The sequence below is a fragment of the Lycorma delicatula genome, chromosome 1, assembly GCF_047948215.1.
Source record: "Lycorma delicatula isolate Av1 chromosome 1, ASM4794821v1, whole genome shotgun sequence".
Classification (NCBI taxonomy): domain Eukaryota; kingdom Metazoa; phylum Arthropoda; class Insecta; order Hemiptera; family Fulgoridae; genus Lycorma; species Lycorma delicatula.
This window is the reverse complement of record NC_134455.1, coordinates 204,698,327-204,713,970: the sequence shown is the minus strand read 5'-3', so window position 1 is coordinate 204,713,970 and position 15,644 is coordinate 204,698,327. Positions and strand designations below refer to the sequence as shown.

The following is a 15,644-nucleotide window of genomic DNA, read 5'->3' as shown; positions in this document are numbered from 1 at the left end:
GTGGATACCGGTGTTCTTTGGTGGTAGGGTTTCAATTAACCACACATCTCAGGAATGGTCTAACTGTGAATGTACAAGACTACACTTCATCTACACTCATACATTTCATCCTCATTCATTCTCTGCAGAATTATCTAAACTGTAGTTACCAGAGGCTAAACAGGAAAAAAAGAAAGGACATATAATGAAATTTTTTTTGGTTTAAAAATATACCTAAATTAAAATTCTTATTTTTGTCATCTTTATTTATTGAATTACCAATACTAATTACATATTAATGAATTTTAACTAATAAAACATAAAAGAGTTTTTATTTTCACTGTACTTAACTTTTATTCTAATTAATCTTAATATATAATAATAAAATTATTAATATTGTATTGTATAAATAGTAATAGTATAATATTATATTATATTAAATATAATGTATATAATAATAATATTAAATTCAAAAAGTAACAACTTAACCATCAAACCACAGTAACAGAAAAATCTAAAAAAAACTAATATCAATAGTTTACTTTTGCAGGATCATGCATCATAAGTCTGTACACAGTTCTATAATTACTTAAGACAAATAACAAAGGAAAAAATAAAAACTTAAAAATTTAGAAAACTTCAAAACCAATAACCACAAAATTTATAACTCAACTCCACTGTCATTACTGGATTCATAATAATGAATTATAACTAATAAAACATGAGAACGGTAATAAATTAACCTGATTCTGATAATGGAATATATGTATATAACAATTTACTTGAAATTTAGGTTAATTCTCAGATTGTTGTTCCTGTCAAGATTGATAAATTTGAATTAAAAAAAAATAATATTGCAAAGTATTTACCTAGATATGTGTTTATTATTTATGTAAATAAAAAATAATAAAATTAATAATTTAAAAAGAAACAAACTTTTTTATATTGTTAGTTTTTTAGTTTTCCCAACAATTAAATAAAAAATTATTTAAAAACAAAAAGATAAACAAGACTGTATATAAATAAATAACACTAATCTCTTAATTCAACATATTTTTTATTACTAAAAAAAAAGTTATCGATTGGTTTTTGAAATTAATTTCATCTATAAAAGTGCTAAGATCTGTTTAAAACACTTACAATTACATCCAAGGATTTAAAAATATTTCTTTAAACAAATGGCTGTGAGGGTGAAAATAATTTTAATCTTTTGCTTGAGGGGAGGATAAAATGTTAAGCTAAATATCTAAAAAAAGCACTCGTAGAATTCAGCTATGTTTTTCTGACTCAATTTTTGTTCATTTGATACTGAAACTTAAGATTATAATGTAGTTTTGATCACCTACTCAAAATGTCATTTGAAATTTTTATCACCTTATTCTCAAATAATTTTTGAGAAAATCATCAAAAATGTAGAACAAATTTGAATAATTTTAAAATGGCTAACAATTGAAAGTTAGGTTTATGTACAACAGTAATGCTTTGTAAAAATTGTAGGTTATCATTCTGTAATGCAGAGTAATCATCTTCTGTTATTAACTTAAGATGGAATGATGGTTTTCTTGAAAATTCAAACTCTGCAGTTTGTTAGTAAGGTATAATTAATCAGAATATTACTAATTTCAGGAACATGAAGGCGTGTTGTTTCCTTATAGAATTTATGAATGTCATGAGTGTGGTAAACAGTTTACACGGGGAGTACAATTAACTAATCATTTAAAATCACGTCATAACCTGCATTGGCCGTCAGGACACAAAAGATTTTCGTAAGTGTTAGAAGAGACATATACATAGTTGTGTAAGCCATAAAAAATAAATATCTAATCTTACAAAGCTGCATATTCCTGTTATTGTTGAGGCAGGTGTTAATTATTTTGTTTTATCTGAATTAACCTTTATTATGGTTGCCAGTCATTTGATTTTATTTATATACGATATTTCTAAAATGCACTATGTTTTAAGCAAGGGTTCTTATTTTTTTCCTGTTTTAAAATTGAAATGTATGATGTTTTAATGTATGTTAACCATCGTGTTCACACTCAAATGTATAATGCAACAAAACATAATTTTAGTATAATTTATAGTAAATTTAAAACTGTTGGAAACTGGAGATATTATAAATAATGCTTTTAGGGAATGCTATGGAAGATTTTATTGAAGTATGTTATTGAACATATTGGTCTAAAGGAGTCAAGGTAAATAAGAGTATTGTAGGACGGATTGTTACAAATTGCAAATAATATACTTAATACCTAAACATTTTATACTTTTTCCCTATTATGAGAATCTTTTGTATTCATCATTCACCGTACAATTACATATTTTTTCAACACTGTAATGATATTAGAAATATGAACAGATTATATTGTTAAAATTAATTTTTAACAGGTTAGAACACTAAAAAAATAAAAAAGTTTTTAAATTAAATAAATTCAAATGATTAATTATGCAAATCCTTATTTTTGTGCTGGCCATAACTTAAGAAAAAAGTATTCCATTAAGAGACTACGAGAATTATTTCTTTTGATAATAAAATCTTCATAAACTGTAATAATCTTTTGTATAGTTTTATTTTAATTGCCTTTTTTTTCTTTATTTGTAACAGTATCTTTTACATGTCATAGATATTTCATATTTTTTTTAGATATCGTCCTGATGAAGATGGTAAATACAAGTTGCAAAGAATACGTTATGAAAGTTTGGATGTCACTGAACAAATGACTTCAAATAATTCTAATATAAGTGATGAAGTAAGGTTGCTTTTTGGTAATTTATTGTGTGTAGATTACATATTTAGGGATTATAAACTAAGTGAACTGAATGTGATTGCTGATCCATGTTACAGTATCTTTGGCCTTTAATTTTGTTGTTATTATACTTGCTACTAGTAATGTTATTGACACAGGGATATGATTAGAATCATATACTTGTTAATAACAGAAAGTGAATGAACTCTTCATAATTATGTATTATTGTAGTTGTATATAGACTTTACATATTTATGATTTTTATGAACCTTTTTTTTTGAAACAAAAAAAAATCTTGCCCATCTCTACATATACCACAAGTACTGTAGGGTAAAGTGTCCTTCAGTTTGTAGTAATGGTAGGAATTTTTTAAAAACACTTTGCAAAAATATAAAATAAACTAAGTATTATAAAACTATAATATGTAGCTGTGAACCATGTATTCAGAATAACTCAAATCTATGCTACACATCTTCAGGTAGCCAAGAAACATCTCTCAGTTAACCATTATTTAAAAACTGTTCTTTGGAATCCATTTGATCAGTATGATCCAATCAGTTCTTACTTGCCTGATCTACCTGAATTATTAAGATCCTCAGTATTCAACTGCAGCTAATATCCTCATTTCTCAGCCTGGCTCATTTAGTAATTGCTAATCTAAAAGAGTCAAATTCTATTCAGTCTATTTCAGATCCATTCAATCAATTGATCTATAGATCAGTAGATCTGTTGATTGAATTCTACTTTTCCTTGCAGTCCCAGGGTCTTGAGTTTCAATACTTTACAGGTTTATAAGCATGGCCTTAATTTTGTAAAACTTCAGTGTAGTATCTTTTCTAACCCTATTACTTTAAACCCATCTAGTGATACTCTACATGAATCATAAAAATATAAAAAGTTGTACATTTAAAACATTATATTCTATTACTTGCTTTTTCAATTTCCATTCTAAAAATAATTCATAACAGTTTGGTAGTTCAGGCTTCAGTAAGGTATTAGTTGGTATATATTTTACCAATATTAAACCATTGTTGCTGCAGAAATATTTTACATTTGTTAGTAAGAAGGAGTTGATATTTGGAACATACATTTACTGTATTTATTAAATTTAATATTTTACCTCTGCCATATATTTTACGTGCATTTATATGTTTTGAATTTTTTTTGAGAAGTGAAAAGAGAAAGAATATGAATGGAACTTAAAAGTTAAGATCAGGTGAAAATTTTTAGTTATTGTGACTAACAACAGAAGCTTTTTTCTGTTATGTTGCTCCCATAAGTATTCAATAGATTTAGAAATTTGTAATTCAGCATATTTATAAATTTTTTAAGGACTAAATAAAATGAAGATTGTGAAGTAAACTAATGGTACTCTTTGAAGGGTAAATTTTATTTTATGTTGTTCTATAATAACTAATATTTGTTTCTTTTACGCTGTTTTTGAAGCAGATGTATGCTATATTACTTAGTTGTGTCTATTTTATTCATTATATTCTTAATAATGTTTTATTGTAGTTCTTCTTCCTTAGGGAGTATGATGAATAAACTGGTTGTACAGGCTATATTGGTCTGTAATAATAAATTTTTATTTAATTATTACATTTTCATCATTGTAATAATCAGCTTTTATTAAAAGAGCACAAACATTAGGACATGACTTCAATTTTTTTTTTTTTTAAATAACAATTGTAAAGTATGAAGAAAGAAGCAGCATATTTGGTAATATAAGGTAATGAAGTTTGCTTGTACGATTACTGTGATTTTAACCTTTAAACAGGTTGTTTACTTTCAATGTACCTAATTCCACAAGTATTTTTTTGTGCATTGTTCATTTACTCCATATTTCTTTATTTTCTTTTGTGTTATGTGTGACATATTAAGAATGTAATTCTTTTTAAAATAAAAATATAAAAGTTTTGCTCATCTACTTTTATTTATTATTATTTTTGGTGGTGAATAATTTATTTGGTTTAATTTAGTTTTAGTTGAATTTAATGAAAGGAATAAACTTTGTTAACTTTAGTGATCATAATTAACTTTTTTTCCTTTAAGTTATAGAAGAAAAGGAATTGTGAAATAAATTAAATAAAAAGGTTGATGTGTAATGCAGTTGGTTAGAAATGTGTCTTAACTTATCTGTAAAATTCAGCTTCAATTAATCTCAACAATTGGAGGTGCGATTGGCAATTTTTCAAATGCATAAAATATGTACTGTACTGGAATTCATTGTCAGCCACTTGAAGTATTTGGAGATGATGAATAATGCAATGTGCAAAAAAAATTAAACAGTGGGAGAACAAATGTACATGATGAAGGAAGATCTCGATACCCATCTATCTCTCAGTATTCGAGAATTAGTAATTGCTGTTGATGCACACATTTGACAACAAAATAGGAAATTTACAAATGTTGAATGTCATATGACTTTCCCTACTGTTTCGTATTCTGTTTACAAAATTATTACTGAACATCTTCACTATAAGATTTGTGTAAAGTAGTTGCTAAGAATGGCTGATTCTAATGAATTTATAATAGTTACTGTATAGGTAATAATGAATTCTCAACTTGCATATTAGTGGTAGATGTGTTATTGATGACTCACTACACACCTAAAACCAAAGGAAAGTCAAGTGGCAGCACTCATATTTTCTAACCAAACCAAAAAATTCAGTTGGGCATCTTCAGCCATGAAAGTCATGGTATCTTGTTTGTATAGGAACAGAAAGGCATTCTTATAATTGGTTATTTGCCTTGAGAAACCACTCAGTGAAGAGATGCCCTATGAAATATTATAAAGTTATAGACATAAATTAAGAAATATTATAAATTGTTACAGACTGGCTCAAGTAGTAGGTGATACAGTTCTGTGAAGTAATTGTCAAGCTTATTTTTTGATCTCAAAAATGGTTGTGTACAGTGATCATATTAAAAAATAGTTTAAGAAGATATATTCTCATTGTAAAAAGATTTTAAATTAATAAATTGCTATCTCAAAAGCATTAACAAAACCAAGTATCACTTTTTTATTGTTATCAGGTATATTGTAAGCATTATAAAGTATAGTTTTGGAGAAAGCCTGATATTTATTTGAAGGTTTGAGTTATGTGAATTTTTTTTCTAGGAAGATGCTGTTGAAAATGAAGATGATCCAAAGCCAAAAGAAGATGATGACTCTGGCAAAAAAGTATTAATTACAATTGATGAAATCAATGAAACAGGGAAAAAGATAGTAATAGAATATTCTTCAGTTAAACCTATTGGAAGTATACCAGATGGAGCCACTGTACTGGCAGAATGTTGTGATAATTGAAATTTAATTATTACTGAATCATGTAAAACAGAAAATGTTTAGTTAATTTATTCAGTAAATAATTTATTTTGAATCTATTTATTATTTGTTTAACCTCTTCCTGGTTTCTTTTTTTCATTTAATGCTAAGCCATTCTATTCATTTAATTTTGGTCAATATATTGTTATTTTGCTCTTTTTTTATTACATGATTCAGTACCTACAACCATCATAAATTTGACCTTGTTTGCATCTACCCATTTTTGTAGTCATAAAATAATAAATATTTGGTTTTTACGTGCCAAGCCTGATGTACAATCTTGATTTGGTTCTTATTATGTCTAATAATAAGCCTGTATTATAATTTTTATTGCTATTAACACTTATAACACAATTTAAACAGTTCTTTGACAGTAAATATTATGGATAATTAAGTAAAACATTTTACTGATAATTTTGGTTTGGATATTTATTTCAAATTACACCAGTCTTCATAGAGGGGTTCAGAGCAAAAGTGGACCGGTCCACTTTTTACTCTTTTGAGAAAAATGATTCAAAGTTAAAGCTATATATTTAATTCCTCTTAAAATATACAATTTTTATTTAAGTTACATCTTAGAGGGGGAATTCAAACTTAACATTCATTAAGAAATATAATTTATCTAAGTATTCTTTTTAAATTTTATTTTCCAATTTTTGGACTTGGTCCACTGAATGTTTGTCCATTAATTTTTTTCAGCAAATTATGTTTATTATTACTATTATATTAATTTATGTTTTTAAGTTAACATGATTTTGGTTTTGTAGATTTTACACAAATATGACTTCATCCCCACTTATTGAACCATCTTCTTCCTCCATATCCTGATTACTGGCTTCTGATTCTTTCAGTACTTTGAAGGTTCCGGCAGTAAGCAATGGTGTAATAAATTTCATTAGAACGAACAAGCAAATCACTCTTTTTGTCTGCTGTTAGTATCCTTCTAGTCTTTTAGAGTAGGTCCAATGGGATATTAGCCAATGTTTGTATCTTTTCCCCCTTCCTCTTCTTCATGAAATTTACGTCGCTGAAATCTGTCAGTTCATTCAGTGTCTCTTTAAATTTCATGGTCAAGGGATTCCCCTTTGAAATCTCATCCAACGGATTTTGAGCCAGTTTACTTCTTGTTCATCAGTAGTTTGTTTTCTGTTTAAAATGGCCTGCTCCATTTTATAAGTGGATACAAAATTTTCCTGCTTCATTGACACAATTTAAAATTTTGGAGCCTTCCGTTTTGCAGATTTTATTATATTGGTCCAATCATCTGGCCCATAAATATATTGTAATTTCTTTGCAACTTTTTCTATTAAAGCAAAGTCAGTATCATTAGGCAGAAACGAATGACCAGATACCATAAATTTGTGGTTTATAATTTTTACCTTCATTTCTGGATCCTCAACAACCCTTAATAAGTCAATGTATTTTAATGTTTCTATTCTGTCCTGTGCATGCATCAGAATAAAGTACGATGTGTGTGGTTTACAGCATATTTCTTTAAGTGAGTAGTAATGCAACTTGCTACTTGAGATCCTTTGCCTGCTTCAGTCTCATCCCATAAATACATACAAGCTAATGATTGGTTGAAAGAATGATTTCAAAGATTGTAAACATACATATTTCTTTTATAATATGCTGTTGATGTCAGTTTAGGGAATGGCAAAGCCTTCTGTAAATTGTATATAGCCACATACAATTCACTAGATGTATTTTCTTTATCAGACTTCATACAATCTCTACATTTCTGAGCTGTGGCTAAGTGCAGGTCTCTTTCTAGTTTAATTTCTGCTTTCTTTGTTTCATTTGAGATCTTCAGCTGTATTTCATCACACGTTCGACAAGTATCAGTTTAAGGTTGCTTGAAATGTAAATTAAATTTTGTACAAACACATGGCAATAAACCTTCTCTTTTACAGGGGTCTTATTTTCCTTTTGACATTTCTCCACATATAAATCATACATTTTGCATAGGTTGAGATATTTCCTGTTGGGATTATCCTTATGTGAATAATGGCTTTGAAAAGCAGCAAATGGTAGGATATGAATCAACAACATCTGAATCATCAATAGCATTAACTGAAGAGGATTTCTCACGATTATCAGTCACTGAAAATACTTCTGGTTTTGACAGAGCCTTATAAAATCTTCCCCAACTGATTTGGAAAGTAGCCAGAAAAAATTTCTTGTACTTTACTACACTTTCATCAGAAAGTCTGAGAAAATATTTGAAAGTGTTTGATTTGGAACTTCCAGTACTGTCACATGGATGCCTTCTGTGGCACTAAGCAGCTTGCACAAGGCATGAAGATACACATTTTACTTAAAGAAATCTCCAAGTTTCCAAAATGATGTAAAGCATTCCCTATGATCATTTACATTGATTCTCTCCTTACAGTTTCGTGAACAACAACAGTTAAATTCTGGGTCAAAGTCACAATACATGTACAAACAAGAACTTAAAGCAATCTGTTATGCTTTCCCTCCAATTTCTTTCTGATACAATCATACCGTTGGTTCACTATTGCTCCAAAAGATTCCACTAGTATGTCACAGCATTAAGAAACTGCTGCATTCTGGAGGATTGGTATTGAAATTCGGACTTGGTTCACTACCACACTGAAAAACAACCAACATTTACTATCCTAAAAGAAAAAAAAAACACAATTGTTTGCTTTTGGACTTGGTCCACTTTTGCACTGAACCACTCATATACACAACTAAGAATAATATATCATTACTATTAGTTGGTTTCCAGTGGTGAAACCATGAATATGTTTTTAGCCTCTTTTGCAAAACGTTTTCAGCATAGAGGTTAGCCTGTTCAACAATTAAATTTATGAGTTCATCAGTGAAATACAATTTAATCAAAGAATAAACATCATTAGGATCATCTATTTTCACTTTTATACCTGGAGTACCAGAAAACTGTTTTCGATGGCAACATTTTTCAGCACGATCATAACTTAATCGCTCAGTACCTAATGTTTTAACTACAGGTTTTTTGTTTTCTTTTGTATTTCTAACTTATTTAGGCCTCTGTATTAGGGTGGGACTTCTGAAATAACTTCATCAATCAGAATATCATCCAAAAATTCACTATTCGAATCACTATCACTGTGTAAATCATACAGCAAATTTTTATCTTCATTGTCTGTTATGTAATTTATTTTGAATGTACTAGCCATTCTAATGAAAATATATAATACATTAACTAAAACTCTCTACAAACTAAACAATTCAAAGCAATAAATTAGCAAAAATACAACAAAATAATATACATGTTCAATCTAAAAAGATAACCTAGCAACATGTGGCTTGGATTGAACATTGATATTTTCTAAGATACTGCAATCAGTGCTTCGGTATGAACCATGGCTATCAAAAGAACTATACAGATACACAACAAAATATTTCTTCAGATAACAAAATAATTTTGTTGGACAATTTTTATTGGAATAGCATGTGATGAGATATTCCATCAAAGATTAGTAATATAACAGTATGAACAGTAAATATAACATTATGATATATTTTACTGGATCGTAAAACACTTGCATTAATTCATAAAAACAAATTAAATAAAATTAAATTGTTTTGGTACTTCATCACTATATTAATATATAAAGGTTGTGGTTATTTGTGACCAGCTGAGTTCAAGCATTTGAATACTAGATCATGAATGCCAATGTTCTGTGGTGATTGGGTTTCAATTAACCAAACATCTCAGGAATGGTTACCTTAGATTTTATATCCTCTGAAGTAATCTTTAAAAATCTTTCTTTCTTACAGTGATTCCACTGGCTAAACAAAAAAAAAGAGCCGAGTTCAATATGAACCAGGTGTTCTGTTTATTGTATTTACTGTAAATATCATTAATACAATTTTCAAGGGGCTGACATAAATTGCTGCCTTAGATGGAAAAGCAATTTTGGCCAGAAATAAAAATAAAAATTTTAAAGTATTTCATAGCTTGTAAATCTTTACATTTGCTAAAATACATTAGAATACGCGGGAAAAATAACAGTATTGTAAAAAAAAAACAAAACAAACAATAACAGTAGTTAGTAACTTAATTATAGATAACACAAATTAATAAAAAAAAAAACTTTTGTAAATAAAATACTAAACTCCATTTACATAAGTTATATTTTTATTTAAATTTCTTAATATAGTTTTTTAGGCACAACTCAGGATTAATGTTTTTAAACTGTTAATGTTGCTAACAGTTTTAGCTGAAATTTTAGAAATAATGCACACTGGACATTGATATATAGTTACAATGGACATTTTCTATAATCTCTTATTTTCAATGAGTCTTACATGTTGTACCGTACTTACCTAAAAAAATTTGTGAATGATAACTTCATTTCATTATCTGGTTTCAATGCCAGTTCATTTTATGGCTATAAGATGCCTGTTTTCACATTGCTTTGAGCTGGGTTAAATCGTGCAATGAATTACATTTTCAATTCGCTTGAGAACATATTAACTTGTTCTATGGCACTGCATACCTGCAAACTCATCTTGCAGTAATGTTGTTTCACTGCTTTTATTAACTTTTTGTCATTAGTTGTAAAGGAGGTACAAAAACTGAGATACCTCATAATGGAGATAGAAATACAGCTTATAAATAGTTCAGTATTTTTTTGGATGAGCTAGGCACTTGTTAGGATTTTTTTAATTCTTGCGTCTGTATATTATCTCAAAGATCCTTCTGTATAAGATCTCAAAGATTATCTAAAGAATTATTGTTTGACCCAAAATAAGAAGCTGTTCATTAGTCATCCATATTTGACATTATGCAGTGTAATCGCAGTTAAATGCATGATTATGTTTTAAGATTACAGCAACTTACATTTCCTGCAATTAGTTATTTAATTGGCTCTGTTATTTTTTCATTCATATGAGAGGTTATCTAGAAATGAAGCTGAAAGGCTAGTAAAAAACATCACCTAAAATTTCATATTGTTCTTTGAAGTACAACTCTTACTCCATTTTTCTATTGGAATTCTCACCACAGTTGGAGCACATATCATAGTGGGGCATAAGAAGTTGTATTTTTTCATCATAGAATGATGCTGTCTGTGATACAAACCATGTATCAATGATTTGTTTAATTGAATTGTCATAGAACTGTTGGCCAACAAGGAAAGTTTTACGGCAAGAAACAGATGATCGTCACTTACTCCAAGATCCAGCTGTTTGCCGGCCTCTGTGGCACAAATGGTAGCATCTGGAGGTCCCAGTCAGGCATGGCATTTTCACATGCTACAAAAATTGTTATTTATCTCATCCTCTGGCATATGTAATGGTGGTGTCCTGTTTGAGATCCAACTGATTCTAGCCGATGGTTGTAAGGAGACATTACATTGTGACAGCAGCTTGTTTTATTGTGAATCAACACAATACCCCAGTTAAGCAAGTCAAGCTGCTTGTTCTGGATTGCATGATAGGAATTTTTTCATTGTTTCGCAATGTACATCACTATTGAATGTGCAGCCTCAAGCCAAGAAGTAAACAAGCAAAATTTTTCCTTGTGTCTCAAAACACTGACATATGATCTAGATGGAAAGTTTATATTTCTAAGAATAGAGAAACAAATCAAAGTATAGCAGTCCAAGAAATGAGGCTGAGATAATTGCAAAATTGTAGTTATGGAAAGTATGCATCAAACCAAGTCTGATGAAAAAAAATGTATGAAAAATTATAAAATAATGTATCCTTTTATTAATAAAACACTTTTTTAATTTCATACCAGTGCAAATTAATAGAATTAGCTACAGGTTTATTTTATAACAAATATTTCACTAGTATTTAAAAGCTACTAAAAATATTGTTTGATTTTTAAATTACAATAATATTGCAATGTTATTAGCAATCAAATAAATTTCTTACATTTTCAACTCCAATAATTATTTTTTATTTTATTGCACATGAATATGTATGCAAAATTTTTTAACTAGTCAGTGATGTGGAATGACAATATATAAGGTTAGAAGATTGGTAAATAATATTGTAGTGTAAGGCAATTACTGTAAATTCATTATATTGTATTGCTTACAGTGAAAAAAAGATGTACTTGTTATTGAAATAAGTATTTCAAAATAATGTTGTCAGTAAGAAAATGAATGACAATTGATTATTGTGTGAAGAGTTAAAATACCCTGTGTTTCAAAATGAATATCGGGGTTTTAAAACTGTAATATTTCTCAAGTTTCAAGTTTATTGATTAATTATACGTGAAATGAAAGAGCAACTTAAACAGTCTTACTTAAGTGCAAGCTCATAAACTGTTTCCTGTACCTTCTGCTTGAAAGCGTTAGTAGCAAATATGCCAACCCCCTCAACAAAAAGTGTTCTGTGTTTTGCAGTTTGCAAAGAATGAATCTGTAATTACCATTCAACCTGCATTCTGTTGTGATCCTCCTAGTGACAATAACATTCATAGTATAAAAAATTTGAAACCACTGGCTATATTTGTAAAGGGAAGAGTACAGGATGTTCGAGTGTGTCTGAAGACAGTGTTGAATATGTAAGAGACTCTTTTGTCTAAAAAAGGCTAGCTGCGAATTAGCAATTCCAGTGACGTCTGTACGGAGGGTTTTTAGGAAATGTTTACAGCTGTAATGCATACAGATTATGGTTTGTGTGCAAATTTCACAAATGAAATGATGCACTGTGAAAATGGAGACTATCTTTATCGTGACATATTGTGATGAATCAACATTTTATGTTAATGGAAAAGTGAACACTCATAACGTGCATATCTGGGAATTAGAAAATGTTTTTTGTGCTGTATCCTGACAGCAAGTTTACAGGTTGTTCTTTTTTGTGAAAGCAAGTGTGTCTGGAATGAACTACATTGATGTGCTATAAATATGGCTCTTTCCTCACTGCAATATGAACCATTGAACTTTATTTGGGAACAAGATGGTGCACCTCCTCACTGGCATAACGTTGTATGTGATTGGTTGACTGAAATTCTCCCTGTCTGCTGGATTGGTTACCAGGGACCAGATGACAGGGCTTGATAGCCGTGGCCTCCACATTTACCTGATTTGACCCAGTGCAATTTTTTCTTTGGGTGTTTATAAAGGATCAAGTGTATAAGCCACCATTACCTGCTGACCTGCCCGACTTAGACACAGGTTTGAAGCAGCTGTCACTTCAATTACCTCAGACTTGGTGATTAAAGTATGGGATGAACTCTCCTATTGGTTGGATGTGTGCCATGTGACAAATGGTGCTCACATTGAACACTTATAGGAAAAGTGTTAAGAGTTGCTCTTTCATTTCATGTATAATTTATCAATGTAAGTAAAACTTAATAAACATTACATAACTTTAAAAATCCAATATTCATTTTGAAACATACAGTATTTACAACTTAAAAAATTGTAGATATGACTCATATTTATATACATAAGTTTTACTTCTTTTAACTAATAAGGTTATTAGTAAAATGAAGAAAAATATCAAGGATCATATTTTACTTCTGAATCCTTTAACTACATGAAATTAACATAATTTTAAAGGATTTTGTCATTTAATTTTTTTTTGGATATCTAAGAAGAACCCACATTAAAGATAGCTAAATTCTAAAATGTTAAACTTCACTTATCTATTCGTTTTTATGTGTAAAACTAATTTGAGTTCAAAAAATGGTACCATTCAGTTGTTCTTTCAACTTTCTGACAATGACCAAACATTATTCTTGAATTTTTCACTAATAGGTTCTATAATACTGAAGACAAGAGAAACATATATTAATTATAATACTGAAGATGTAAGGCTCAATTCATGGATTGAGTGGCTTTTTCATTACCTATGCATCACATACTGCTAAAGAAGATATTACTTCACAAAAAAATGAAGACAAATCTACTATACAGAAGACTGACTGAGCTCACAATCGACTGAATAATAATATAGTAATAACTTACTAAGTGAAGAGATTAACATAAAATATAACTGAAACTTTTGATATTATTCCAAAGATTCAACATAATTTTTAGATGTTTTGCAGTTGTACAAGTAAAGTAACAGTCAAGAACTCATGTTATAAAATACACAATTTATATGATTCAGTTGTCACACACCAGTAACAAACAACAAAATTTTATTTTTATACATTCTCATAAATTAACTTTTATATTTGTTAAATTCAAATTTTCTTTATTTTTATGCAACTTTAAATTAAGTTATATTGTATATGAGGATAATCTTCTTTTTTTTAATGTTCTTAATTCTGAAAACACAATGAGCCAAAGTTATATTATTAATAATGTGATATGAGTAATGTACATGAACGTTAAACATAAAATTTTTAATTTCTTTATAAAAGAATCCTAAACTTTTAACTAAATTAATTAGTATGCTGCTTGTTGTTTGCTTCTTTTCCAAAATGCAAGGAAACCAATGAAATGTGAGAAGCAATAGATAGCTCCAAGACCAGCTAAATCCAAACCAAAGTTGGAAGAATTGAATCCATAATTCATCAATACTCCTTCCCCAGATGTTATACATGGCGCACCATTAACATGAGAACAAGCTGTAACAAACACAATTTGTGTAAAAATTCAATTTTTTTATTGAATTTCAGCTAATCCATCAAGTACAGAATTAAAGAAACATTCTTACCTTTATTTCCTTTACATTATTATGCTTTTGGGCATAAGCCCATCCTCAACAATGGTTTCTGATTTATCTTTATTTCCATTTACACATATAACTACCATACAACATCTTTACACTTGATTACTTTTTTATAACTATGGTTACTAAAGCAGAATATAAAAAACTTTAAACATTTACAGAACATTCAGTCAAAAAATTTTTTTTTAAATTTCTTTCGATGTTGATTTACATAATGTTAGTGCAGTACTGTAATATGACAATACTACTTACTATAATGTTTGTGATGGTTCTATAATGCACACTATACTGTGTTACAGTATAATGTGATAGTACTGTACTAACATTATGTAAAGCAACAGATTTTACGGTAACTCAATTGCAAGATAATATGGCCTATTTAAATTCATTTATATGGATAACAACTTTGTCTACTATGAAAATTTAAGAAAGGAAAGTACTGGTGTGGTAATTGGTTTGCTTGGCATTTCAACTGCCACCACCCCATTCGGGCGCCCTAAAGCATAAGATCGAATGTCTGTGTCACAAATGGCTACTGAACCTTGAAACAGTTTAGTGACCAGTGTCCTAACTAGCTCCTAGCTAACCTAAAGGCATGAGCGGAATAAGCATGGTATCATACACCACTCGCTTGCGTGTTCCATCACCCACTTGTCATATAATACTAAAATGGGTAGACGCACCCCGTCAACTACTTAAATATATATGACTATCAATAATTAAATTTACCTCATCAAAGACAGCAATTCGCTACCATGCCTAGGCCACTGAATGCCAGCAAATACCTATCCACCATTAAAGTGCTTGAAGCCTTAATCTGGCTGGTAGCCAACCACATCCCTCGGTTAGCTTTGTACAGTAACGTGGTAGGAGTCTTTTCCCTTAGGCAAACTACTTATGTTGGTTGAACAAAGCAACCGCATCAAGGAACTTCCACA

General features: G+C 29.3%; 2 protein-coding genes across 6 annotated transcripts in view; one reads left to right on the top strand and one right to left on the bottom strand.

Moving 5' to 3' along the window:
• The window catches only part of LOC142327637 (histone H4 transcription factor-like), an 88,299-nt gene extending 82,190 nt beyond the window's left edge, over positions 1 to 6,109 (top strand). For all 4 annotated transcript variants that reach the window (XM_075370863.1, XM_075370871.1, XM_075370847.1 and 1 more), the window contains 3 exons: positions 1,606 to 1,745; positions 2,624 to 2,729; positions 5,848 to 6,109. In XM_075370863.1, coding sequence (XP_075226978.1) covers positions 1,606 to 1,745; positions 2,624 to 2,729; positions 5,848 to 6,036 — 435 coding nt within the window. In that variant the 3' untranslated portion in view covers positions 6,037 to 6,109. The remainder of the gene's footprint in view (positions 1 to 1,605; positions 1,746 to 2,623; positions 2,730 to 5,847) is intronic.
• A 5,657-nt stretch (positions 6,110 to 11,766) lies between these two features.
• LOC142327626 (protein scarlet-like) overlaps positions 11,767 to 15,644 on the bottom strand; it is a 104,106-nt gene continuing 100,228 nt past the window's right edge. Inside the window, exon 15 of one of the 2 annotated variants that reach the window (XM_075370834.1) lies at positions 11,767 to 14,602. In XM_075370834.1, coding sequence (XP_075226949.1) covers positions 14,421 to 14,602 — 182 coding nt within the window. In that variant the 3' untranslated portion in view covers positions 11,767 to 14,420. The remainder of the gene's footprint in view (positions 14,603 to 15,644) is intronic. The other variant, XM_075370841.1, reaches the window with a different exon arrangement.